Source organism: Pseudovirgaria hyperparasitica, assembly GCF_010093815.1.
Source record: "Pseudovirgaria hyperparasitica strain CBS 121739 unplaced genomic scaffold EJ05scaffold_4, whole genome shotgun sequence".
In the NCBI taxonomy this organism is placed as follows: Eukaryota; Fungi; Ascomycota; class Dothideomycetes; order Acrospermales; family Acrospermaceae; genus Pseudovirgaria; species Pseudovirgaria hyperparasitica.
Genome location: NW_022985552.1, coordinates 1,854,453 through 1,878,220, shown reverse-complemented (window position 1 = coordinate 1,878,220; position 23,768 = coordinate 1,854,453). Strand labels below are relative to the sequence as shown.

General features: G+C 49.8%; 7 protein-coding genes across 7 annotated transcripts; 5 read left to right on the top strand and 2 right to left on the bottom strand.

The window, feature by feature from the left end:
- Positions 1–972: 972 nt before the first annotated feature.
- Positions 973–2,224, top strand: EJ05DRAFT_498603 (FAD dependent oxidoreductase; the record flags this gene model as incomplete). The annotated part of the gene is made up of 2 exons (XM_033746708.1): positions 973–1,188; positions 1,235–2,224. 2 exons carry the CDS (start codon positions 973–975, stop codon positions 2,222–2,224), a joined length of 1,206 nt encoding a protein of 401 aa, XP_033603101.1.
- A 200-nt stretch (positions 2,225–2,424) lies between these two features.
- EJ05DRAFT_484354 (DNA mismatch repair protein MutL) lies at positions 2,425–5,648 on the top strand (the record flags this gene model as incomplete). Its single annotated transcript, XM_033745333.1, has 3 exons — positions 2,425–2,457; positions 2,504–3,066; positions 3,116–5,648. The coding sequence occupies 3 exons, from the start codon at positions 2,425–2,427 to the stop codon at positions 5,646–5,648; spliced, it is 3,129 nt and encodes a 1,042-aa protein (XP_033603100.1).
- A 159-nt stretch (positions 5,649–5,807) lies between these two features.
- EJ05DRAFT_509154 (uncharacterized protein) lies at positions 5,808–7,711 on the bottom strand. Its single transcript, XM_033748074.1, has 2 exons — positions 7,436–7,711; positions 5,808–7,387 (listed from the first exon to the last, which is right to left on the bottom strand). Exons 1-2 carry the CDS (start codon positions 7,612–7,614, stop codon positions 5,899–5,901), a joined length of 1,668 nt encoding a protein of 555 aa, XP_033603099.1. The 5' UTR covers positions 7,615–7,711; the 3' UTR covers positions 5,808–5,898.
- A 3,232-nt stretch (positions 7,712–10,943) lies between these two features.
- Positions 10,944–12,797, top strand: EJ05DRAFT_525772 (uncharacterized protein; the record flags this gene model as incomplete). The annotated part of the gene is made up of 3 exons (XM_033748852.1): positions 10,944–11,965; positions 12,033–12,744; positions 12,777–12,797. 3 exons carry the CDS (start codon positions 10,944–10,946, stop codon positions 12,795–12,797), a joined length of 1,755 nt encoding a protein of 584 aa, XP_033603098.1.
- Positions 12,798–14,536: 1,739 nt separating this feature from the next.
- Positions 14,537–16,494, bottom strand: EJ05DRAFT_292099 (guanine nucleotide binding protein, alpha subunit). The gene is made up of 6 exons (XM_033740541.1): positions 16,023–16,494; positions 15,618–15,963; positions 15,440–15,568; positions 15,256–15,385; positions 14,969–15,207; positions 14,537–14,918 (listed from the first exon to the last, which is right to left on the bottom strand). Exons 1-6 carry the CDS (start codon positions 16,144–16,146, stop codon positions 14,819–14,821), a joined length of 1,068 nt encoding a protein of 355 aa, XP_033603097.1. The 5' UTR covers positions 16,147–16,494; the 3' UTR covers positions 14,537–14,818.
- Positions 16,495–19,022: 2,528 nt separating this feature from the next.
- EJ05DRAFT_498598 (MAP kinase ClK1) lies at positions 19,023–20,525 on the top strand (the record flags this gene model as incomplete). The annotated part of the gene is made up of 9 exons (XM_033746707.1): positions 19,023–19,078; positions 19,138–19,185; positions 19,236–19,365; positions 19,419–19,462; positions 19,515–19,614; positions 19,661–20,017; positions 20,076–20,154; positions 20,202–20,385; positions 20,441–20,525. The coding sequence occupies 9 exons, from the start codon at positions 19,023–19,025 to the stop codon at positions 20,523–20,525; spliced, it is 1,083 nt and encodes a 360-aa protein (XP_033603096.1).
- A 930-nt stretch (positions 20,526–21,455) lies between these two features.
- EJ05DRAFT_436352 (uncharacterized protein) lies at positions 21,456–23,665 on the top strand (the record flags this gene model as incomplete). The annotated part of the gene is made up of 5 exons (XM_033741745.1): positions 21,456–21,505; positions 21,587–21,971; positions 22,046–22,109; positions 22,158–22,237; positions 22,283–23,665. 5 exons carry the CDS (start codon positions 21,456–21,458, stop codon positions 23,663–23,665), a joined length of 1,962 nt encoding a protein of 653 aa, XP_033603095.1.
- Between the last annotated feature and the right edge of the window lie 103 nt (positions 23,666–23,768).

Genomic DNA, 23,768 nt, shown 5'->3' with positions numbered 1-23,768 from the left:
TGACTGGGTCGATTGGAAAGGAGTCCGATATCTTCAATCGATTGTCCGTAGCGCCCGTTGTTGTCAGGTACGGATGAATCGGGCACCAATCGTTCTGCGAGCGGACATGCGTTATATGGATCAACTATGCGGACATCCGGACAATTGCATGCTTGGCGTTGTCTATCGTAGTTACAAACAACCTGCCATTCGATAAGCTTTCCTTTTTCTTTTCGTCCACGGATGCGCGTAACAAAAGAAATTTTAGACCTGAGGGCCTAAAATTCTGGAACTGACCTGAACACTGGACAGGTTTGGCTTTGGAGAATGAAGGCAATGCAGAGTTGAGAGCCTGGGCGGAATAGGAGGTCTCCAGGATCATCCAAGCCAAAAGCTTGAATTCTTCGCACCAGGAGATGAAGCGTCGTTCGACATGCTAGCGGACAGCCGCTGTAGGTGATGATACACGCTTGAAGCTTTCGGATCTAGCAGTGAGAAACGATGTGTTGGAACATGCTAAGGTGGCTCCTAGGTGCTTGCGCAGATGGATGCAACTAGTACGTATAGGGAAGGGAGTATTAACTCAGAACAAGCAGTTGCCAAGATTACAAGTTGCGCGTCACAGACTCAACACCGAAATTCGGCTGAGTACAGACACTTGTAATTGCTTTAAGTTCTGAGGGATAGCTCGAGCATGAATCGGACTGGCGCCATGACGTAGATCTTGACACTAGTCGTAATCCATTGAGACGACGACTTCCATTGTCTCCTCGTCGCTCGCCAGTTAATTGTTTGCTTCATCAGATCCCGTCGAATTTAAATTTTAACCTGAGACTGTAGCAAGAAGCAAATTTGATGTTGATCGATACACCCAACTCGCGGACGTGACACCAAACAGCGCGGGCGTACAATAAGGCGTGCTTCTGCGGGGCGCAAAGGATCTCAGTCTCGTTCGCGACCAGGGAAGAAGTGCTCTGCTTCTAAAATCCCCAAATGTTCAGCCGCTCGACAATTAAATGCGCAGCGCGCTACAAGCGAGCGTTTTCTACGACGACGATTCGCTCCGCGGACTTCACTCATGCCGTTATTGGTGCTGGTGTTGTAGGACTTTCAATCGCGAGGCGACTTCAGTCAAGACAAGGGGCCTCCACGATTCTTATCGAGAGGCATGGTCATTTCGGCAACGAGACTAGCAGTCGGAACTCCGAGGTAGAGTCTTGACAGCCATGCTCGGGCATCATGCTGATTGGATCAGGTGATTCATGCGGGACTTTACTATGGCGAGGACTCCATGAAGACGAAGCTGTGTCTCAAGGGGAAGCAGATGATGTATGACCTCTGCAAGAAAAACAGTATAGCCCATAACAATTGCGGTAAATGGATCGTTGCACAAGACGACGCGCAAATGGCTGCCATCGAAAAGGTGCACGACTTCGCGCGAACTATTGGAGTTCCCACGCACTTTGTGTCGCCCGACGAGGTCAAGCGACGAGAACCAGACATTCGGGCGCAAGCTGGAGTGCTGGAAAGCACAACTACAGGAATAGTAGATAGCCATGGGCTGATGCAATTCTTACAAGGCGACTACGAGGAAAACAACGGGATTTGTGCCTTCAACGCCGCGGTCGAATCCGTAGAGCCGATCGACAAAGGAGCAGGAGGCTGGACTTTATGGACCAAGGATAGGAAGACCGGCGAGCAAAGTTCTGTTACCGTCGAGACCCTGGTCAATTCTGCAGGTCTCGGTGCGATCCATATTTCGAACATGATACTACCATCCCATAGGCAGATCAAACCATACTATGCGAAAGGGTCTTACTTCTCCTACTCGCTATCGAAACCGAGGCCGAGCATATTAGTCTATCCGGCTCCTGTGCCTGGTCATGGTGGTCTAGGCACACATCTAACTTTGGACATGTCGGGTAGAATACGATTTGGACCGGACGTAGAATGGGTAGATGATCCGACTGATCTGTCTGTGAACAGCGATAGGCTTGAAGAAGCGATTGACGATATCAAGTCCTATCTACCCAGCATAGATAGCAGTGCAATTGGGCTGGACTATGCTGGCATACGACCGAAGTTGGGTAAGCTTGGTGCCGTGACCAGCGGACAGGGTTTCCAAGACTTTTATATCAAGAAAGAGGATGGCTTTGAAGGGTTCATAAATCTTTTGGGTATCGAGAGTCCGGGGTTGACAAGTTGCTTAGCGATCGGCGAAGAGGTCAATGATATCTTGTACTGATAATCGTCGCAAGTGGATACAATATATACAGACTGCGATTTATTCCTGACGATGTGTTGTCTATTGAAGAGGTATGGGATGACTATTGACTTCTCGTTGTTCATATGCACGTGATCGCGCGACGTGTCGCAAGAAACAAGACGCGACATCTAGCGTGTCATGATTTGGACTTACTTTCTTCAGCGACACCATGGGCTGATATGGCCACCATCAAGCCCATCGAGGGCAGATCTGTCAGTATATGGTGCTGTATGCATTGACTCGCTGACAATCTTTCAGGTCCACCAGATTCAGTCCGGCCAAGTCATCGTCGACCTATGCTCGGTTGTCAAAGAGCTCATCGAAAATAGTCTCGATGCAGGGGCTACCTCCATAGACATACGATTCAAGAATCAAGGCTTGGATGCCATTGAAGTTCAAGATAATGGTGGTGGTATAGCGCCGGAAGATTTCGAATCCGTCGCTCTGAAGCATCATACTTCTAAACTTAACTCATACGATGATCTATCTGGCCTGACCACCTTTGGGTTTCGTGGCGAAGCTCTCTCATCATTGTGCGCACTCGCTGAGTTCCACGTCGTAACCGCAAGAGCGAGCGATGGCCCGAAAGGAACCAGGCTGGACTTCGAGGTCTCTGGGAAATTGAAGAACACATCGATAGTGGCGAGTACGAAAGGCACGATCGTTTCTGTGGCGAACATATTTTATAACTTGCCGGTAAGGAAGAGAGAACTGGAAAAACACATCAAGAGAGAATACGGAAAGGTTCTTGGAGTACTGCATGCGTATGCCTGCATCAGCACTGGAGTCAAGTTCTCTGTGAGCAATCAAATGCCCAAAGGGTAAGTCGACGTGAAGAGTGCATATACATTATTACTCATCAGAATGTAGCAAGAAGACTACTGTGTTCTCCACCAAGGCCAATCCGACTTCGAAGGAGAACATTGCAAATGTCTATGGTGCAAAGACCTTGCTTGCACTCATCCCTTTGGACTTGAAGCTGGAAATGCAACCAGGCCAAGGACCGACGCAGAGCGCTCGAAATTGGGGAACACAGGTAGATGATCCTTCGAGACGGGTTCAAGTCGTAGGCCATATCTCACGACCGGTCGTAGGGGAAGGCCGACAGACGCCTGATCGGCAAATGTTTTTTGTCAATTCAAGACCATGTGGCTTGCCCCAGGTCACCAAGGCTGCCAACGAGGTGTACAAGTCATATAATGTTACTCAATCTCCATTCATTTTTGCGAATTTTATCATGGATACGAACGCCTACGATGTCAATGTTTCGCCGGATAAACGAACTATCATGCTACACGACCAAACATTATTATTGGAGTCTCTGAAGGCCTCCCTTGTCGAATTATTCGAATCTCATGATCAGAGTGTTCCGCAGTCGCAATTACTGTCTGCAAGGAAGCTTCCTCCGTTCAGGCCACTTTCTGTAATACCCAGAGATTCAACGGAAAATTATGACATCGACTCTCCTGTTGAGAACATACGTGATGGCCTGGAGAGGGCAGACAGAGATGTTTCAGGCACGACTAAAGAAATCCTCCAAGAGAACTCCTCACCAGGAATTGAACAACCCATAAATGCTGCAAGTCTCATTCACAAATTCGTGGGCAGAAACTCCGAAACTCGAAATAAGATAGGGAATCCCATACCAGAACAGAATACCATTTTAAGTGAAACCGAACGGCTAACCAAATCATGGTCAGCTGGCAGAAGCCATGAAGTAGGGAGACCGCAGCAGCCTCTATCAAGCTCTGATAATTTACCTTCAACTAATGATAACGATGCGACGCCGGAAAGTGCTCCTCGTCGTGTATTGGATTTCAATGCTCGTATTGCTAGCCAGCATGCCAAGCAGATGATGGAATTACCAAAGTCCCCTTCTTCTCCGCCGTCTTCTGACGAGGAAGATATCCCGGCAATCAAGCAAAGACCTACCTTGTCCACTCCCGGACCTGTACAATCTGCTTTCGACCGCATGCGACCTAAACGCACTCCAATGGAAACAGCTACAATTACTATCGGGGGCGAAACGATAGAGACAACAGTGGGCAGTGCTCCATACAAGCGACGAAGGATACACACTCCGAAGGGACAGCCGGGCAGTCGCGATACTAGAAGTCCTCTTCTGTTCAAGAGCTTGCGCGAATTCGCCGCTCCTGGGGCCAGGTTTCCCAACTCACAGGATTATGATGACGAAGAAGTCCACAATGTCGCAAGTGACACAGAAGATGATACTGATCTTGACCACTCTCGGTTGACTGTGGCAAGCAAAGATTCCTTACTTGCTTCTACTGCTAGGCTTCACGAAGACACACAAGTTAGCGATGATGAGGTCGACCCTCAGCCTGGCAGCGAATCTGAAGTGAACGAAGCACCGAATCCAAACAACGACTCTGATGACGAATACATTGACGAAAGTGAGAAGAAGGCGAGAGAAGAAGCTAGGGTTGCCTCATTGATTGCCAAAGCAGAACAAGCCATGGCGAAACCAACACAGGATAATCTGAAGCGAGCCACGAAAGTGCTGAAAGGACCAACGAAGAAATTCTCCACACTTGGCCTCGTCCAGACGATACCGATAGACTTTTCAAACCTACAACACGTGCTGCTCCAGATTGAGACCACGCAGCAAGACCTAATGAAGCAGGCTCTCACCAGAGAGCCCAGCGGAGAAGGCCTTTTCGTCGACAGCGACGCAGAAGAGAAACTATCCCTTACAGTCTCGAAGTCCGACTTCCATCGAATGCGCATACTAGGCCAGTTCAACCTAGGCTTCATCCTTGCTATGCGTCCTGGCGGCAACACTCTCGCCGACGAGCTCTTCATCATCGACCAACACGCGTCCGATGAGAAATATAACTTTGAGCGTTTGCAACAGGCCACCATACTCACGCCGCAACGTCTCGTCCATCCGCATCCCCTATGCCTCACTGCTATTGAGGAAGAGATTATCGACAATAACACCCAAGCACTCGTCGCCAACGGATTCCAGATATCCATCGACACCTCTGGTACCTTGCCCGTTGGTCGCCGCTGCTCCCTCCTAACACTTCCCACGAGTCGTGAGGTAACCTTCACCCCGGCCGACCTCGAGGAGTTACTGGTTCTGCTGAGCGAGAGGGTCGGAAATGAGATACCCCGCCCGGCAAAGGTGCGTCGCTTGCTCGCCATGCGCGCATGCCGAAGCAGTGTAATGGTTGGCAAGACAATGACACCGAGCCAGATGGAGAGGATTGTAAGGCACATGGGCGAGCTTGAGAAACCATGGAATTGCCCGCACGGGAGGCCAACGATGAGACATTTGTACGGCATGGCAAGATGGGAAGCGTGGAAAGAAGGTGATGGCCTTGTCGGGCTGGGTAAAGAGAGGATGGAGACGAATTGGAAGGCGTTCATGGAGGGCTGAGGTGGGTGTTGAGGAGAATTTCTTATGTTTGCGAATAGCATTGGAGACAAGTTATTTGGCTGACAGCTTTAGTGTTGGATCTTGAATTTATGATACATCCCTATGTAACAACTTTCGAAGTCGTGCTCGCCCTAAGCCTATTCATGATATCCGCTACACAGGAAATACTCCTTCCCACAAGATAAGTTCTATCTACAGTCTATCATGTATCACTATTTCGTTCCTAGCTCCTCATAAACATCATACAGCCTCACCATTCAAAGGCCTCTTCATAAAGCTGAACGCTGACCCCTGACTCCGATCTCATCACCCCCCTTGTCGCCTCCTTGACGTCCCTCATCAGTCCCTGGGGCCCACACGACGCCACAATTACTCTTTGCCCAGCACTCATCTCACCAACAGCGCGCTTCACCAAAGCATCGATATCCGGTCGTCCATACCGCACCTCTTCGCCGACGGAACTCTCCACTCCTAATTCCGGCATACTCTTCTCGATATCTCCACCCACATTCTTCTCAACATCCGACGTCGGCGTCGGTACGTCTACATGTGCCGATTTCTCAAATTCGGGGCTACTGCTCCGTGTCCTTTCGACTTGGCTGGTGACATACACATGCACTCGGATCGACGGGTTGGCGCGAAGCACTGCGAGCTGCGTAGAGAACCAGGTCATGTTGTCGCTATGGCGAATTGTCCATATGAAATCCACCCTTACAGCAGGTTCCAGCGCGCTGATAACACCAAATGTGAAAGTCGCACCGCTCCCGCCAGCGAACAGAACAACCTTGTCGTAGGCACTGAAATGTGGCAATTTGCCGTATGGACCGTCGACGCCGGCGCGCAGTATAGCGCCTGGATGCGCAACGGCGTATTCGTGAAGGGCGCGCGTAAACCCGTCGTGGGCCTTGAGCACAAGGCTCGCGGGCGTCTTGCTAGAGAGCGTGAATGGGTGCGTCTCGAATGCGCGAATGGCGGGCACGTAAAGGTATACGTGCTGACCGGAGGTGGCCGTGGCCGTGGTTCCCAGCGACGCGAACGACCAGGAGGGCGTTTTCGCCAGCGTCACACGCACAGCGTCGTTTGGTAGCGGGTGGATCGTCGCGGTGTTGTTGGGGAGTGAAATCAGGAGCGTGACGGCACGGATCAGCCTATCAAGGAACCAGATAGCAGCTGCGAAGATGGCGATGTAGACGCTGTGGGTTGCGATCTTGGGTCGGTGCAGAGCATAAGTCACGATGATCACGAGGAAGAGGACGACGTGGGCGATGTAGAACAGCTCGTAGTGCAGTCTGCGCAGCGTTGTGGCGGCGAGCACCGTCAGCAGCATGGCGACGCCAGCAACGGCGCCCATTCTGTTTGCCACGTGCTCGGCGTCGAAGTCCTCGGCGAGGCTGTCGCGGAGGTGATAGTAAACGATGTATGGGACTGCGTGCATGCACAGGAGGACGGCGGTCGTATAGCCGGCGAAGTTGTGCAAGGGCCGGAGGCGCTCGTAGCTTGCGCCAGTGAGCAGGGAAAGGGGCGTGTTGCGGAGGCTGAGGAGTGTTGTGAGAGCCATATTTATGGCTGTCACCCAGCCCGCGCGTTTTGCAAACCAGATGAGGCGCTTTGAAGAGTCCGGCCAAGGGATGCGGGAGAAGCAGAGGGATATATTGATGGCGAGGTAGGCCAGGAAGAGCAGGGCATTGGGAAGGGTTTTGAAAATGGGGATAGGGGTGAGCAAGAGGCGACGAAGACGTCTGTGGTGATTAGCTGTGTGTATGGAAACCAGCATGGAGAGAACGCACTGTGATGGGTCCGTTTTAGTGTTTGATCTCCGCGAAGACTGCCGTTGAAGAAGGAAAGAGGTCCAGTGGACTATAGAGAGTAGTACAATGAGGGCGAGGACACCGACAGCGAAGTACACTGCAATATGCTCGTTGTCTTTTTGGCGCTGGGCCTTTGCTGGGGAGCTTGCGGATGCCATCTTGTGAGTAATTTTGTTATATCTGCGAATCCAGAGATAGAGCCCGTAACAGACTGTAGGTCCTAGTCCAGAGATTCTCCTTTGTACCAAAACTGAGGGAGCAAGCAGTGTAAGTAAATACACTACGTCCACGATCAGATAAGATGGGAAAAATTATATCTTATCATGCCACATTGGCGTGCACGCTGTGGGTCTACATGGTATAGGTAGTGGTGCCGTCTCGCGGCAATTCGAGAGCGGCAGGTGCATTTCAAACAGCCTAAGGAAACATCTCCTGCTAGTTTAGGTAAACAGATTGCTTGTTTGAGTAGTAGTGCTGGATACGACATAGCTAAAAATTTCAATTGACAACTGACGCAGTACTTGGGTTGATACAGTTTCGGGGCCATAAGATCAGATATCCTGCATTGAGATCCATAATATAAAGCGGCAATAGTACTCAAACGGGACTAGTCTCGACTGGGTGTGGTGGTGGATCATGGTGGCTTCTGCTTGTCACTCGTCCATAACCCCGTGTCAAGCTCACCTTGGCGGATCCTTAGGCTGGAGAGTGAAGAGTGAGTCTCAACGTGGTTAAAGGATGACGATTATAATTATCTGATCTTCGTATATAGTCAATTCGGCTATCTATATTATGACGCTGCCTTTCCCCCGACCCCCAATAGTCAATCTTCCTCGTCCCTTATTGCCGTCTTGAGCAGGGCAAGACAGATACAACGAGTCTCCAAAGGTACATAGGTACTCGTACTCCCTTTGGCTAGCACTTGGCAACCTGGCGGCACATTACCTCGGCACTTCTTTTTCTCAAACGTCCATCCATCGCTTGCCACACCACAATATCGATATGAGACTTACCTGCCATATATGAAGCCGAATGGCAGGTACATCTCTTGGTGGTCTTGGTACATGAATGACGTACAGGGTTCTGCATGCATGCTGCTCAAAGCGTGATGATGTGCTGCATGGCGGTGCTTCTTCGTATCTTTTCCATCATCTGATATTAAACAAGAGTGTGACACACACCCCTGCTCGAATCCCCGACTCCTCATCCTTCGGTGAGCGCGAAACGCATAATTAGTTGCCATCCATATTTTGCCTCCATTGATATACGCGGCCCATGTTTCGCGCACGATCGATTCTATGCTCCCTATTTTTTCGGTTGTGAGGGACGGTAAATGATTATGTATAGGAGGCGCCTCTCCTTGCCATTGCGTGATCCAAGTTTCAAGATACAGGTCATGTTCCCCAGGCTTTCCGGTACATGTAGAAGGTGAATGGTGGAACGCGAGAGGTCCTGACACAACGCTGCAATAACATTAGTAGATGTCAGCAGCATGAAGAGATGGGGTCTGTAAATGGAGAAATGTCGTGCGATTAAGGATCGAAAGCTAGGAAGAATGGCCGAATATGCACTGACCTGCTACCTGATTGAAGAAGCCATTGTCATTTCTCTGTATTTCTCTATTGCGCTTTTCAAGCTTTCAAGCTCCTGCCGCCATTATGACAACAACATCTTCTAGTCAAGACAATGTAGATTATAAAAAATACAATACCAACAATGGCCACACTCGATGCCGCCCAGATCGCTTTATTCGCATTGCGATCGTCCTCCGGGCTAGCTCGCACACGGACGCCGTCAGTCCGGGAACTAATCATTACATCCGAAAGCGACAGTATAATGTCATCTAGCATCGTTCTGTGAATGGCTGGCATCTCTGAGTGTGAGGGAGTAGAAGAATATCGTGCTTGCTGGTAATATATGAGCCTGCTCTTTGGGTATGAGAAGCGAAAGGTCCACAGAGTCGAAGCGCTCTTTTGTAAGTTCAGGCCTCGAGCACACAGTGTCCTCATTTTGACTCATCCTGCAATGGCAATGTTATGAGCGTTGTGTTGCGCCGACTGCGCCTTAAGTCTCAGACACAAAGCATTGAACGCTGGCATTGTTTGGCGACATGCTTTCGATGAATAGTTCAGCGCGCCGAATCTATATTCCGATACTCTATGAACAGGAAGACGAACTCGCTGAGGTTTGCCAGACTGTTTCAATCGGTCAAGAGCTCGTGAAATCAATGAAGAGATCTGCCGTCGTCCTTCTATAAATTCCAGAATTGTATGCTTCATCTATAGCTAAGAATGTCTCTGTCAGAGTCGTGTGCTACTCTCCCTAGACTGATGCTCTACAGGGGACGAGAACGACTCACTACCATATACAACCCATCATCGATTCATGCTCACACCAGCCGTAGCTACTGAGAGTAGATCTTCTCGTCATCATACGCAAGTTCTTCGTGAGCATGACAGCCGCTGCGTTGTTAAACGGGACTATGTTGAACCGCAAGCCATCTGTAGCGTAATTTCATTAGTAGACCCTGAGTTAGGCCAGGAGTTTGAATTCAAACTTACTGTTCTACTTCGTCTAACTTGAACTCATGTCGACTAAGAAAGCTTCAGTAAGGCATCTTTCATATATGTCAAGTATCGACACTTTTTTCTTTGTTAGACATAAAACAAGGTATGCAAGCAGTGAATGCTGTTTCGAAATCACCACCTGTAATGAAGTCCTCTCACTGACTACATACTGTCTTTGTTCAACCTCAAGTAGTCGGGAGGTCATAGTCGACGTGAAATCGATCCAGCCTCTTTATAGGGGGTCGAAACGGTTTAGAATCGTATATCGTGGCTGTGAGCTTTGGTATTACTGTCTCGCGTGTAAGATTAGGTAAGAAACGACTTTGATGGTGCCCGAGAACTAATAGGAAATAGATTCAGTGGTGGTATCTTCACATTAGAATGAAACGACATTGATGTGATAGTGTTTGCTGAGCGTAAGGCAGTTTTAGTCTGGGTAGACTCTTACGAGAGACAAACACACGCAACCTATTTGCTTCTTTAAATCGATCAAAACCAGCTTCATTGAAACCTATGTGTTCCAGAAGTGACCATGAATGTATGCCGGGCCTGATTGGGAGCTCCGGGTATGAATAGATTGGTGAAACCAGCGTGAATAGCTTGCGGTCATCACGAACGACTGTAATTGACACTGTTTAACCACGGCTCATAACGTCATACATCAGACTGGAATTTTAACGCTAAGCTACAATTTGACGTTGACATCGCTTCGGTGATTGTATTTGCCGGATCGATTACGCGCTTAGGGGTTACGGCCTGGCAACACCGCACACGTGAATCACAACAAACCCAGTTCCACGGTCCAACTTCGTTCTTCCGCACTCTCATACTTTCATGGACTTACATTAACGCTCCGAGCTTCATCGTGTCTTCTATTTTGGGCTTACTTCACTTGAATAGTCGCTCATTGTCTCTTAATCATGTCCTTCAACAATTTTGGCACAAGCTATAACCAGGAAGATCCTCTTGAAGATCCATTCACCACGAAGCCCGGCGAGTATGATCGCCGTTCAGCGCAAAACTACGAGCAAACTTTTCCCCAGACGACTTATGACGCGAATTTTGGTGCTGCCTATCCCCAGAGTCCACAGGGGTATATTCCAGCTCACGTTACGACCCGCGCTGAAGACATCCTTCCAAAGTATGAGCAGACTCAAAGTCATTTCCTCGATGAAACGTACGATGGAGACCTCTCTAAAGTCTCCTACTCGGATGGACAATGTCTTAGTCTACCCTCCAACAATACTTACGGTCAGACGTACGACGACCAATCCAGCAATTTCTTTCCAGACGTGAAACCACCCGTCGATGCGGGCAACTCGCAATTGGGGGGTATCAAAACCCCGGAACCTACGTTTGTCAACGCAATCAGATGGGAGCCACCATATCAGATCACCAGAGCTACTGTCAATCCAAACTTTGCAACTTCGTCGGCCCACCAACGTCTCCATACTGCTCTTCAACCTGATAACGATTTTGATCCGGGACTTTATTGTGACGAGCGAGGAGAGCTTGACGATGATGATCTGTTTGCTTTAGGTCAGGCGGAGGAAGATGTGAACTATTGGATGGACGTTGACACAGCACCAGTAGGCCCTTCAAATTACTCGACACCAGTGGACGATCCAGCTCCATCGACACCCACTCTAAGTCGTCAGGGTGGCTCAGATACGTCAATCACGCCAAAGCGTATGTCACAATCTAGTCGTGCTCGGCTTACGATCAAGCGCCGCAACACGTCCGAGAAGAAGAAAAGTTTCACGACCCCAGATCAGAAGAAAAAGAGAAACAAAGCCGAGTCTGCCCCAGCCGGTAGGCAGAGAATCAAATTTGAAAACGATGGAACTCCAGGAAGGTCGGGTCCAGCTGGTATCTACAAAGGCGTTTGCGACATCAATGTTCGCTTGCCGGAAATGGAAATTACAGACGAAGAGTTGATCACGTATCGTTTCCACTTCCTCTTGACCATCCATACATCTTAACTCTCAGACACTGACGCTGCCTTCTAGGTTCTTCCCCAACTTACTCGTCCGTCATAAACTCGCTGCCCGCCTCATATACCGTGGCTGGGGTCCTACTGATATTGCCGCCGTTCAAAGCACCCATCGCACTGAAGAACAGTCGTACGCATATCTATCCACAGTCACTCGCCAGCTGATGCGCGGTGGCCTTGCCGTCATCGGCTCCAACACTACCGTCGAAAGCGACGATCGGTTCCGCCTCAACACCTGGCGCGCAGCCGTGAAGGCGGGTACAGCCCCTGCACCCACTCCAGACCAGTTGACGCTCTCGACCAAGCAATTTATGACCGCTGAGACCAGCGAGCACCGCGTCTCCGTGCCCGTCGATGCCAGGCTCGCAGACTTTGGACGAAACGTCAAGCTCTGGCCTAAGATCACCTCGGACCTGACCATGCTGATCCGCTGGGCATACGAGAACCAGAAAAAGTATAAGCTCAGCCAAGTACCTGAGCTCTTGTACCATGCGCACACCTTCAATGGTGGTGCTCCCATCGACTTGCCATGCGGGCCTGACTTGTCGCCTGAGCTGTCTGAGTCTTTCGCCAGCAGCGGCTCTGACAATTCGCCTACTGCCCCCTATGGCTCTGCTACGCGTCGTCTTCGCTCTCTGCGCGTCGGCTCTACCCCCGTGGCGCGTCGTGGTGAGGCCAAGGCAAAGTCCAAGGTCAAGCTCGAGTCCAAGCTCGAGGCCAAGGTCAAGGTAAAGGCTAACCGTAGACTGCGCTCGTATAGTACCCGATCGAAGGCCGATGAGTAGTCTTGAAGAGGGACGTAGCTCAAAGAAGAGAATCGTAGGAAGAAGAGCAAGCACTGGAGGAGGAAAGTCTCGAATAGAGACAGGTCGCGCGCGAAATGAGCGAAGTTCATAAGCAACAAAGTCTCAAAAAGCATAAATCTCAACTGTATCGAGATCGTCGAACCGCACAGAAAAGTCCCAAAGGACACAGCAGCAATGGAATCGGGTATAGAAATACCACGATTCTGAATGCATTAACATATCATATTCTGAATACATGCTTGACGTTGTCGTGATTTCGCCCAGTAAGACAAGTAGCCAGTGCTGCAACATCTTACATAGGAACACCATTCCAATGCCACAAGAGGTGAGGACTTCGATTGCCACGACTACGGCGACCTCATTTCCCATGCCAAACATGCTATACCGCGTCCAAGTTCGTCAGCTTCAGAAGTTTTCCACAGGGGATGATTCTACATGTACCGCTGTTGAGACTGGCACATATGAAATCAGGCCTTCCGGGAACGCCAGATAGGCATGTCTAAGCGTAGAAAACCACGAATCTGCCACCATGGTGACGCTAATATTTCGTCTTCCACAGAGAAGAACCACGGTTTCACTCGGATGCCTTACGCTCGAGGATCTGTTCGAGTCAGCTTTAAATGGGTGCAAGTATATTACTTACACCGGCCAAAGTCTCTAGAAATGTGTTACACAATGCGACTTCGGCCACAATTACGATGGCAAATTGATTGAAGACCACTGTTATCTCAAATGGGTAGGTACCAAACTTGGCCCAAGTACAGACGAGCTCGCCACTCTTTATAACGATCCATGCGTTGGGCAGTAGTGGATCGAAGCGAGGGATATCTTGCCCAGATCTATTAGAGTTTCTGGCCGGAAATTGGTGATTTACGGAAGTGTAACATGGATCTTGTATGCTTCTGATGCGCAGCATATTGCTGGAGGATTCGTCAACCATGCAATTGTGGGCCTTGGATCGCGATCAACGCCTGCCTTGGCCTTGCTACTGATCAACTTATTAATATCGACCCACAAATTCGGATACGAATTCAAGCATTTAGTCATCGACAGCGAGCCCAAGATGTCACTGCAGCGAGGTCCCCCATGCGACACCAGCGGCGGCATATATAGACAAACAGGATCCTTGTCGCGTGAGAACCTGATTGAGGTAGCGTTATCTAGGTATGCAGCCAAGCTTACTAACACTTCATGATACTACCTGTTCATCGGATTCGCCAAATTCGAGACCTATAAGCGGTAATACAATCTAGCACAGCAATGGAAACGGCACTTTGTGATCTGATAACGATATGATTGAGGTCTACATCTGGCTCGCTTGCATGTATTCCCCTAACGAGCTCTGTGGCTTGCTGGGTGTACCGTCCCTTAATTTTCGCCGGCCGATCAGCTGATTGATGTGTCAGTCTTTCAGCGGCATTTGGTCTATACATAAGCTGAAGGCTATCGATGCAGTCCGTTACGGACTGGTCTTAAGCATCGCCATAGGCCAAGCATTCCAAAGATAAATCTTCTTGACCGATCATACAAGTACTTTTGCAGTCGCTTGCCTGGGGTGTGGTTACATCCGTGTGCCTGCATTCCTCATTTATGACGCCATGGGGATGCCGTATATAGAAAATGTGCTATAATGCGGATAGCGACCATGTACATCACCCCTGTGTATGGCAATCGGGAAGGGGCCGTCCCAATTATGCAAGTGCGGGAGAACTGAGGTAGGAACCTGCATTTCTTTTGGAGTTTGAGAAAAGGAAACTGGCTGTAATGTAAGTCGATTGTGCGCCGTCGTATCAGGCTTTGTCCTGTGTCACAACCCAAAAAAACCTATTAAGCGCCTGAACTCCGATGCTCGCTTGAAAAAAAGTACGGTCTTGCCTTAAGACCATTTTGACTGATGCAGTACCGTTGCGCGAAAGATCCAAGGGTGATCTCGAGTTGTGTAGCGGTCGTTCGGGCAGAAGTGGTTGGTATAATCAGAAGGGTAGGGTCGACGAGATCATAATATTCCAGAGTCTTTGAGTGCATTTTGTAGGATGGTCTCTTTCACCGCAGCGAACACCAATCGAATATTCGATGTGTCGGTGGCTTGTGTCAGACTAGATTGCATGAGCATATGAGTACCTCGAAAGCAACAAAATTGACATACTGAGGATATAGATTGAGATGAGCACGGTTGACTTGGTTGAATCTCCACAGGAGATACTTGGCCGCTCGGTTGACATCGTTGCCACCGGAGTAATCAGGGAAATATGTACCAAGTGGCGATCTCGCGAGTTTAGCTTTAAACAAATCCACCTTGTTCAGAAACAAGATAATACTCGTGCGCATGAACCACCTCGAATTGACCACAGAATCAAAGAGTACCAGACTCTCCATCATGCGATTCTAGTGATCGTCAGTGTAAAAATAGGTCTAAGGCGCTGTTCAACTCACTTGGCTGCTCTCCTCTAGGAGAACTTGATCATACTCACTCAAGGCAACGCAGAAGATGATGGACGTTACGTTCTCGAAACAATGTATCCACTTCTTCCTCTCACTACGCTGACCACCTACATCGAACATACTGGCATAGTCGTCAGAGGGGACCTTATGCGAGTGCACTACTAGGAACACTTACTGTATGCTCAATTGACCCATGGTGAAGCGAGTCTCGTAAATCCCAGTAGTTTTCGTACGTGCGCGAAGCACGTCGGCTTCCACCGGTATATAGTCATTAGATGCTATTCGGTTGACCTCTTCGAAGAAGCTGCATACTGTATCAGCATATATGGTAAATGACCGGTGCATTGACTAACTAAGGCGCAGAATCCATGATATAGAATTCACTCGAGTGTTCCATAACCTTTGGAATACACGGATCTCGCCATAATGAACTGACGGCTTGGCCAACTTTGAAATCGAGCGGTTTCTCGGGGTCAGGGTCCACCGTGTAGTCCATCAAGTATTCGCAGAGTTCGCCATTGCCAGGGTTCTCAGGGTCAATATCAAATTGCCGCATGGCTCCGATGAGTGACTTCGCACAGTCGATTACGTTCTTAAATATCGTTAGACGATACAACGCCAGCTCTTCCATGGTGTACCCATTTTGATGAATGATCTTCATCTGTTTGACGATTGTAGACTTCCCGCTCTCACCAGATCCTACCGTCATATAGTTAGTGAGACCGTCGGTTTCGCCCAGAAATCCAGTGTGCTCTCACCAAGAAGTAATATCTTGCATTCCCGCCGAAGCCGCCGCGAATCTTCTTCTAGCTTCCGGTCAATTGCTTGACTTCGCTTTCTCTGCTCGGCATCGTCGTTATGTGTGCTCATACACATCCCCATGGTGTAGTAATGTTGAATGGACTCGCGTCAAGTCCAGTCGCACAATTCTGTGCGAGCGGGAGTGGCCAATAATCGCCGCTTGCGCTGTCAAGCGGCTGACCACGAGAGAAACCGGCTGAACGCTCTCGCGACTGAAACACGGCGAGCAGGAGTTACACAGTGGTATATGAAGTTGTACCACGGACTGTCCGTATGTTGTTGTGTATGGTATTGGGGTCCTGAAAGATCGAGGGTTGTTAACGCTTCGCTCAAGCGTCCGACCCGGTGGCGCCCGCCAGATCTGTAAAGCCGGTACTGGAGGAGAGCCTCCACCACTAACAAGTATAAACCTGCTGAAGGAGATAGGTTCGAGTGTGACGATCGTGGTTGAGGGATGCGTAAAGCTACGATGGTGGTCGTAATGAGCAGTCGTGTGGTCGTGGTGACTGTGGATTCACGCAATAGTCTGTGCGCTTGATCACAGAGCTCAAACCGGCATCGATCGCTGGTCGGGGCAATGATTAAGAGTGGACGGAGTTTGTCGAGAGGGGGAAGAGGCTGAGCACAAAGCGCTTGCGAAGGCGGATTTCGGGATGGAGAGATGGCTATGGAGATGCAGGTGTGAGGTGTGAAGCAGCAGTGTTCAGGCGTAGGTTGGCGAGTTAGAAGGGTGCGCTGAGGCAGGCGTTCTTCCCCACACCGGAGACCTACCTGAGACCTACCTACCAGTACAGTCCAGCAATGGATTGGCTGGGCCTCGCACCACTCGAAACTCACGAGCTGACAAGTCTGCCACGCCCAGGTGTAGAACAATGAAAGAAAAAAAACAGCAGATGATGCAAATCCGCAGAAATATATGATGACCAAATTTGCACATCCTTCTCAGCAACGGACTACTGCTGTATCTACATGAATTCGCTCACTATACATCTCCATTATGGATGTAGATGAAAAGAAGGTCGCGCCGTGCAAAAGTGTGCACTGAAAGATGCAGTATGGATTCGTTATCGCTGGCATCATGTGCACCTGTAAGCCACTCACTCCGTTATCACTGTTATATGGGTGGCACTGGCCGTAGCTGTGTTTAACATGACCAGGAAGCGGTTAGCTGGCTATACTTTAGGTTAGGGAGGTAGAGTCTGAACACAAATTAGGTGGACTTTCAACTTCCGTTAATACTCATACTTATGCATCGGATATCTTCAGATGTATCGGAGATGAGGAATGGAAAGGCTGTTCAACGTCACCTCCACGTTGTCTCACGACAAGGTCTAGGGACCTTTGATCGCGCGAGGCTGTCATGGCGCTTAGTACGACGCTTTGGAAAGTGAGGAATAGTTAGTTACATGGTGACCCTGATGAATCACCCAACAGATTTGTGTATCCTTGCGATATTATAGATATCCAGTTTTGGGATAAACGCGTTGACGAGTCAACGGAATATGGTAGTGGCATACCTGAATCTCAGCGAGTGCTGGTTGTGTCCATATTGAGAGTGAGGTACGAGGTGGCGTTCCATTGCCGCATCGTGCAACCCGATAGGGCGTGCTGCTTGTATAGCACACACAATGATGAACAAAACGATCGAATGCGGACTTCTAGGGGTGGTGGAAGGTTGGCTACATATGGTAATGAGGCAAATGTAAATGTGTATGCAATGTATCATGTACGCATGGAACATGCGGGGCATGTGATCCGTAGAGTGAAACTAGATTGCAGCGCACAATACAGCACAGTTCAGCACGGCACAGCACAACACAGCACAGCACAACACAGCACAGCACACGGGACGAGGCGTGGGCGTGGGCAAAATGATTGATATGCGCGAAAGAGCGGAAAGACGTGTGAGACGAGGTGATTTGTTCCATTTGTTCCTTGTCCATGGGGGCTGATAACGATCATGGCTGCCATGTGCCATGTGCCATGTGTTCATCAAACAAAGCCATTCGTTCCTTGACTCTCGATGGAGCAACAGGAGAGCAAGAAGCAAAGGACAGGCCTCAAGCTGGCGCTCAACACTGGTCTGTGGCGTCGAGTTATACTGTGTACTCGCTCGCTGCTGCCCATGATCCATCCATCTTTATATTACTAATTACCTAATGCATGGTATGCGTACCTGATTGTGCTTGATTAATTACCTAAGCTTCCTTAACGCGGTGCCCAGGGCGACTCTCCGTCAACACGTTCCAAATAACAGATGATGAGGTAATCACAACCCTCCCCGGTCATTTCTTTCTGGCCCACCACGCCGCTAATGAATTCCTGCTGCAGCTGTTCCTCCATCTGATCGCGATCTCGAGCTGTTCCTGGCTCCTGACGTCTTCATCATACCTGGCTGCCCGGTTATCAGCAAAGGTTTGCCCTTTTCTCATTGGCATTGGAGCCTTCTTCCAACAGCTTGCTCGTTACGCGCCTCGTTCGGCAGCAGAATAAGGATACTTGTCCAATCTAGCTCAAGTCGGCTGCTTACTAGGTAGATAGATGATTAGTTGCGCAGTCTCTGTTGTCGTCTACTACACCTTACAGTCTATTGTTGCTTAGACCGCCACAACTTGGTCTGGCTCTGGCTTTCTTCCTCCACTCTGTTCGCCGTCCACAACCCTCCTCTCCTCGCCGCTTGCTCGCGCCAAACTTCTTTCCAAGCCCTGCACACTGTCATTTGTTTCTACTCTGTTCTCATCATCTTCATCGCTTGTCCTCCTCGTCCTCAATCAAACCTCCCGAGCGGTGCGCGCGATCCCTTTCCCCTCCATCGGGTCATCTCGTGTGTCCCCGTACCACAACCATTGCCCCTCGTTCCAGCTCCCGACACCGCCACATTCACAGGACCTCTCCAGCTTCTGCACCCACCTCGAATCGTCCTCTGTAGACGCTGATAATATCCATTATCTTTCATCATGGCCGAATTTGTACGCGCGCAGATCTTCGGCACCACCTTCGAGATCACCAGTCGGTTCGTTTTTCGCGCCCAGATGCCGTCATCGATTGTGGCGCTGACATCCGCTCACCTAGGTACACCGATCTGCAGCCCGTTGGTATGGGAGCTTTCGGTTTGGTTTGGTGCGTGTTGACTCCACGCATAGCGGACATGGCTGATAGTTCTGGTTCAGCTCTGCCAAAGACCAGCTTACCGGCCAAGCCGTCGCTGTTAAGAAGATTATGAAGCCTTTTAGTACTCCTGTGCTCTCCAAACGTACATACCGCGAGTTGAAACTCCTCAAACATCTTCGACATGAGAATGTACTCTGAATCTCTGTCAAAACTACATTGGACACATCTTAATACGTTCGCAGGTCATTAGCTTGAGCGACATCTTCATATCGCCGTTAGAGGACATGTAAGTTACGGAACCTTACAGTAGATGGACTCTCTAACCTTTCTTTGCACAGCTATTTTGTCACGGAGTTGCTCGGAACCGACCTCCACCGTCTCCTTACCTCAAGACCCCTCGAAAAGCAATTCATCCAATACTTCCTATATCAAATATTGGTGCGTAGAATGGAATGTGCCTTTGAATTTTGCTGATAAGTCACAGCGCGGCCTTAAATATGTCCACTCTGCCGGCGTTGTCCATAGAGATCTGAAACCCAGCAACATTCTCGTTAATGAGAATTGTGATTTAAAAATATGCGACTTCGGACTGGCACGTATTCAAGATCCCCAGATGACCGGTTACGTCTCTACTCGCTACTACCGAGCGCCCGAGATTATGTTGACCTGGCAGAAATACGACGTCGAAGTTGACATGTGGAGTGCTGGTTGTATCTTTGCAGAAATGCTCGAGGGCAAACCCCTATTTCCGGGCAAGGACCATGTCAATCAGTTCTCTATCATCACCGAGCTTCTAGGAACCCCACCAGAGGATGTAATCAAGACGATATGCAGCGAGAATGTAAGCTCGACCGAAAGCGTCATATTTATGTATACTAATTCCGCTAATCCTTCTTCAGACCCTTCGATTTGTCCAGTCTCTTCCAAAGAGAGAACGTCAGCCACTAATTAACAAATTCAAAAATGCTGACCCTGCCGGTATGTCCGAGAGTGTAGACATGTGTGACTGTCTGACTAGATTTCAGCGATCGAGCTACTGGAGCAGATGCTTGTGTTCGATCCGAGGAAGCGCATAACGGCTGGCCAGGCCCTTGCTCACCCGTATCTACAACCATACCACGATCCGACCGATGAGCCAATCGCCGAAGAGAAGTTCGACTGGTCCTTCAACGACGCCGACCTCCCCGTCGATACGTGGAAAATCATGATGTACGAGCTGTTGCAAGAGTAACCGGGAGCCACACTAACTTCTCGTTCGATATAGGTACTCGGAGATTCTAGACTACCACAATGTAGATCAGGGTGTGGAAGGCGAAAACAGCCAACCACAGCAGCAACAGCAGCAGTAACACGCAGCTCATTAGGCGTTGAATTTGGAGATGACGGGGTAATGATGGAAATATGTATTCCCACATTTCTGCACGTTTCCTGGCGCCGGATACGGAGCGCATTAATGCACCTTCGGTATCAGGATCGATAAGCACTACCGATGCGCCGCAGTGACATGAAGCTATCAGAAAGAAGCGCCGAGGCGTCTTTCGGGGAACGAACCAAACCTCTTGCATTGTTCCTTTGCTCCCCTTGAGCACTTGTGCTGTTTGTTCTTCGAGCTTAGCTTAGCACGTCCCAGTGCAAATGAATGAAATAACGATCAAAACAACGAGTTCAAAGTGCAAGAGTCTGTACCAAACTCATGCATTCCATTGCATGCAGTCATGCGTCACGCGCGAAGCCGCTGTGCATCATGGCTTGCCCCGAATCGTGCATGACCTCATTCGTACATTTCCGTTATAAAAATCCAGTCGATGAGGCGTGCATAGATATGTGGCAGAAAGCGTTAGAAGCGTGCAATGGATTCGACAAGTAAAAGACTTGACTACGGAGCTAATATTGAGATCAATTAGATCGATCTATCCATAGATCCATGCCCCGCACTAAGCCCGGCTGGGTAGGGACTCGATCGACTGACCTCCACTTAGCCATGGTGGGAACTTAGAAGAAACACTCGACAACTTCCCCTATACGATACGCGCTATACGAATCCCTGGATCACACACTTCTCCAACCGTTCACAGCGTCTTCTTAATCTGGGCACTGCAGACCTTCCGCTTGTCGCTACCACCGTTCGCCTTGCTCAGCGACAACTTGACGAGACCGAATCGGAATGGACTCTCGACTGTGATTGCGGACGAATTGTCGTGCAACCTCGTGGATTTTCGAAGTGTGTAGGCGGAGGCACGAACAGGATATCCTACACGTATATGAACGCCATGGCGGGTATGGAGCCGTTCGATCCCATCGTCTGCGTTGTGGGTTTCCACCATGCACGGTGAGTGCATGTCTGTTCCAGCGCTACCCCTTCCACTATGCACCATCATGAAGCAAGCTCATATGCTAACAAGTCTTCCAGTGGCCCTGAAGTTGAATCCTGGTACGGCGTTCCCCCGTCCAGTGACCCTGCCCATGAAAACGAATGGCCCCTCCTCCCTTTCATGGCGCTCTCGGACGGTGCGCATGCGTCCACAGAAGACTTTTCCTACTTTACACTTCGTCGCGAGGCTACGGATGTTTTCAAAGCTACGAGTTTATTTGGTATCAGTTGTACGAGACAATTGGACAGCACGTTGTTGATAGACCGACCAGCCGATGTGACGAGGAGTACGGTGCAGAAAGCTGTCGTTGTCATAGGCGGGAGGGAGAGCGTGGCTGCGTTCGGGCAGGTCAAAGAGAAGTTGAGTGTAGTTACGAAGGCTTGGTTTGACCAGAGGGACTTTACAGATGTGGATATATTACAGGTATGCTAGAAACAGCTGGTCCCGAGAAAACATTATTGGCATTCATTGAAGCAAAGACACTGATCAGATACTAGAGATTTCAAGAGAGTCTTGCAAAGACGTTCCGTGATCAAGCCGAGGAGAAAGATCACTACTTTGGTAGGATGACTCGTACAATCTGTTGTAATCGAATGCTGATCTTTTAAGGTCTCTCTCTTCGGGAATTCATACACAAGTTCAAGTATCAGACTCTCGTTCTTTTCAAATGTGCTTTACTACAACCAAAAGTATATTAATGTTTCCCAGTCTATACCTCGCGCTAATTCCTGTAGATGCTGTTCTTCGGTTCGCATTGCGAGGAAGTTTGCATGGTGCAATTTGCATTGATTTCCTTGATACCCCGGCTGATTCGCCATCTGCAAGACTGCGCCGACCCAACGTTTAATTCATACGAAGACGACTTCGTTCGACCGACCTCTCTCAAGACTAGCGACCGCGCCTCTCTTCTCGCGTATATGGGTCTGCCGCTTCAGATTTTTGGAAAAGGGGCTCTCTTTGGCCCCTACACGCCCCTCCAGCAACTCGACATGCTCGCCGATTACGGGACCAAATCATATATCGTCGGCTCGACAAACTCACTTCTGCTTCAACAGAAAGATCGCTATTCTGATATCCTCATCAATTTAGACGAAAATACCATAAATATAATGTCTGCGAGCCTCCGCCAGGCCCTTGTCCTATCCGTGCCCGACCGTCGTTGGATCGACTTCCTCACCCAAACCGTCAACGACACTTGGGATCCCGCAAACCCCACCCGCCCGAAAACCCTCGGCTACGCCGGCTCTGAAGAGTTCATTCGCTTGCAGTTCGAAGAATACCTTCTTGCCATGCTGTCGGCCGCAAAACTCCATTCCTACCTCGCCACCCACGGTCCCACAAATACAATAGTCAACGCGGATATCGACGGCGATCCCTCTAGCGAATTCGGCTCCGACTTCTTCACCGCCTGGAAGCGCACGGAGAACTATCGGCTCTTCGACCGCTTCACAGACTCGCATCTTTTCGATATCGTCGAACCTAAACACCCGTGCTCCGGCGGCCTCAGTATCGATGATGTTCAGCGCCGTCTCGCAGCACAAGTTGCCGATTTGCACCTCGATGAACGCTTCGGTGCCGGTCGAGAATTCGCCAGTAAGCAGCTCGCGGCAGGACAGAAGAAAGTTAGCACTGCGTTCAACAGCATATGGGCAGAGATGGAGGCCGTACGCGAGGCACAGCGGCGGAGGGCTGAGGAGGTCAAGGCAGAGCGCGACGCGGCGATTGCACGCGGTGAGAGACCACCCGAGACCGCAGGCGGCGTACGGAGACCAGATTTCGCGCAGGCACAGGCAAGTGTGCAGGCAGCAGGAACGAGGGCGGGGGCTTATTTGAGTAGTTGGGGCGCGTGGGCGAGCGAAAAGAGAAAGACAGGGTGGGGCGCGAGGACAGCGAGTGCGGGCGTTCCTCGTGGGGTGACGGAAATAGTGGAGAAGAGAAGTAGCAGTGTGCCGCAGGCAGCGGTCGCAGTCGATGTTAAGATGAAGCCTGTCGAGGAGGTGAAGACGCCGGCGACTGTTGGGCCCGGAACTGAAGGTATAGAGGAGAGCATGGAAGGTGGTGAGAATGAAGGATTGAAGTCGGTGGTGAGTGCACCGCCTCAACTAGAACAGGCGTAGCTGTAAAGCCTCAAAGGGAGAAGGAAGGCCGACTCGGGGGTTCTAAGTTGAAGATGCATAGCGATCTGAGAGGGATCTAGAGCCATCTGGACATGTAATGTGC

Coding starts and splice junctions, on each gene's coding strand:
- EJ05DRAFT_509154 (XM_033748074.1), bottom strand. CDS start 7,614: ATGGCATCCGCAAGCTCCCCAGCAAAGGCCCAGCGCCAAAAAGACAAC. Junction 7,388..7,435: donor ACTAAAACGGACCCATCACA/GTGCGTTCTCTC, acceptor TAATCACCACAG/ACGTCTTCGTCGCCTCTTGC.
- EJ05DRAFT_292099 (XM_033740541.1), bottom strand. CDS start 16,146: ATGGGGATGTGTATGAGCACACATAACGACGATGCCGAGCAGAGAAAG. Junction 15,569..15,617: donor ATCATGGATTCTGCGCCTTA/GTTAGTCAATGC, acceptor TACAGTATGCAG/CTTCTTCGAAGAGGTCAACC. Junction 15,386..15,439: donor ATGGGTCAATTGAGCATACA/GTAAGTGTTCCT, acceptor CGACTATGCCAG/TATGTTCGATGTAGGTGGTC.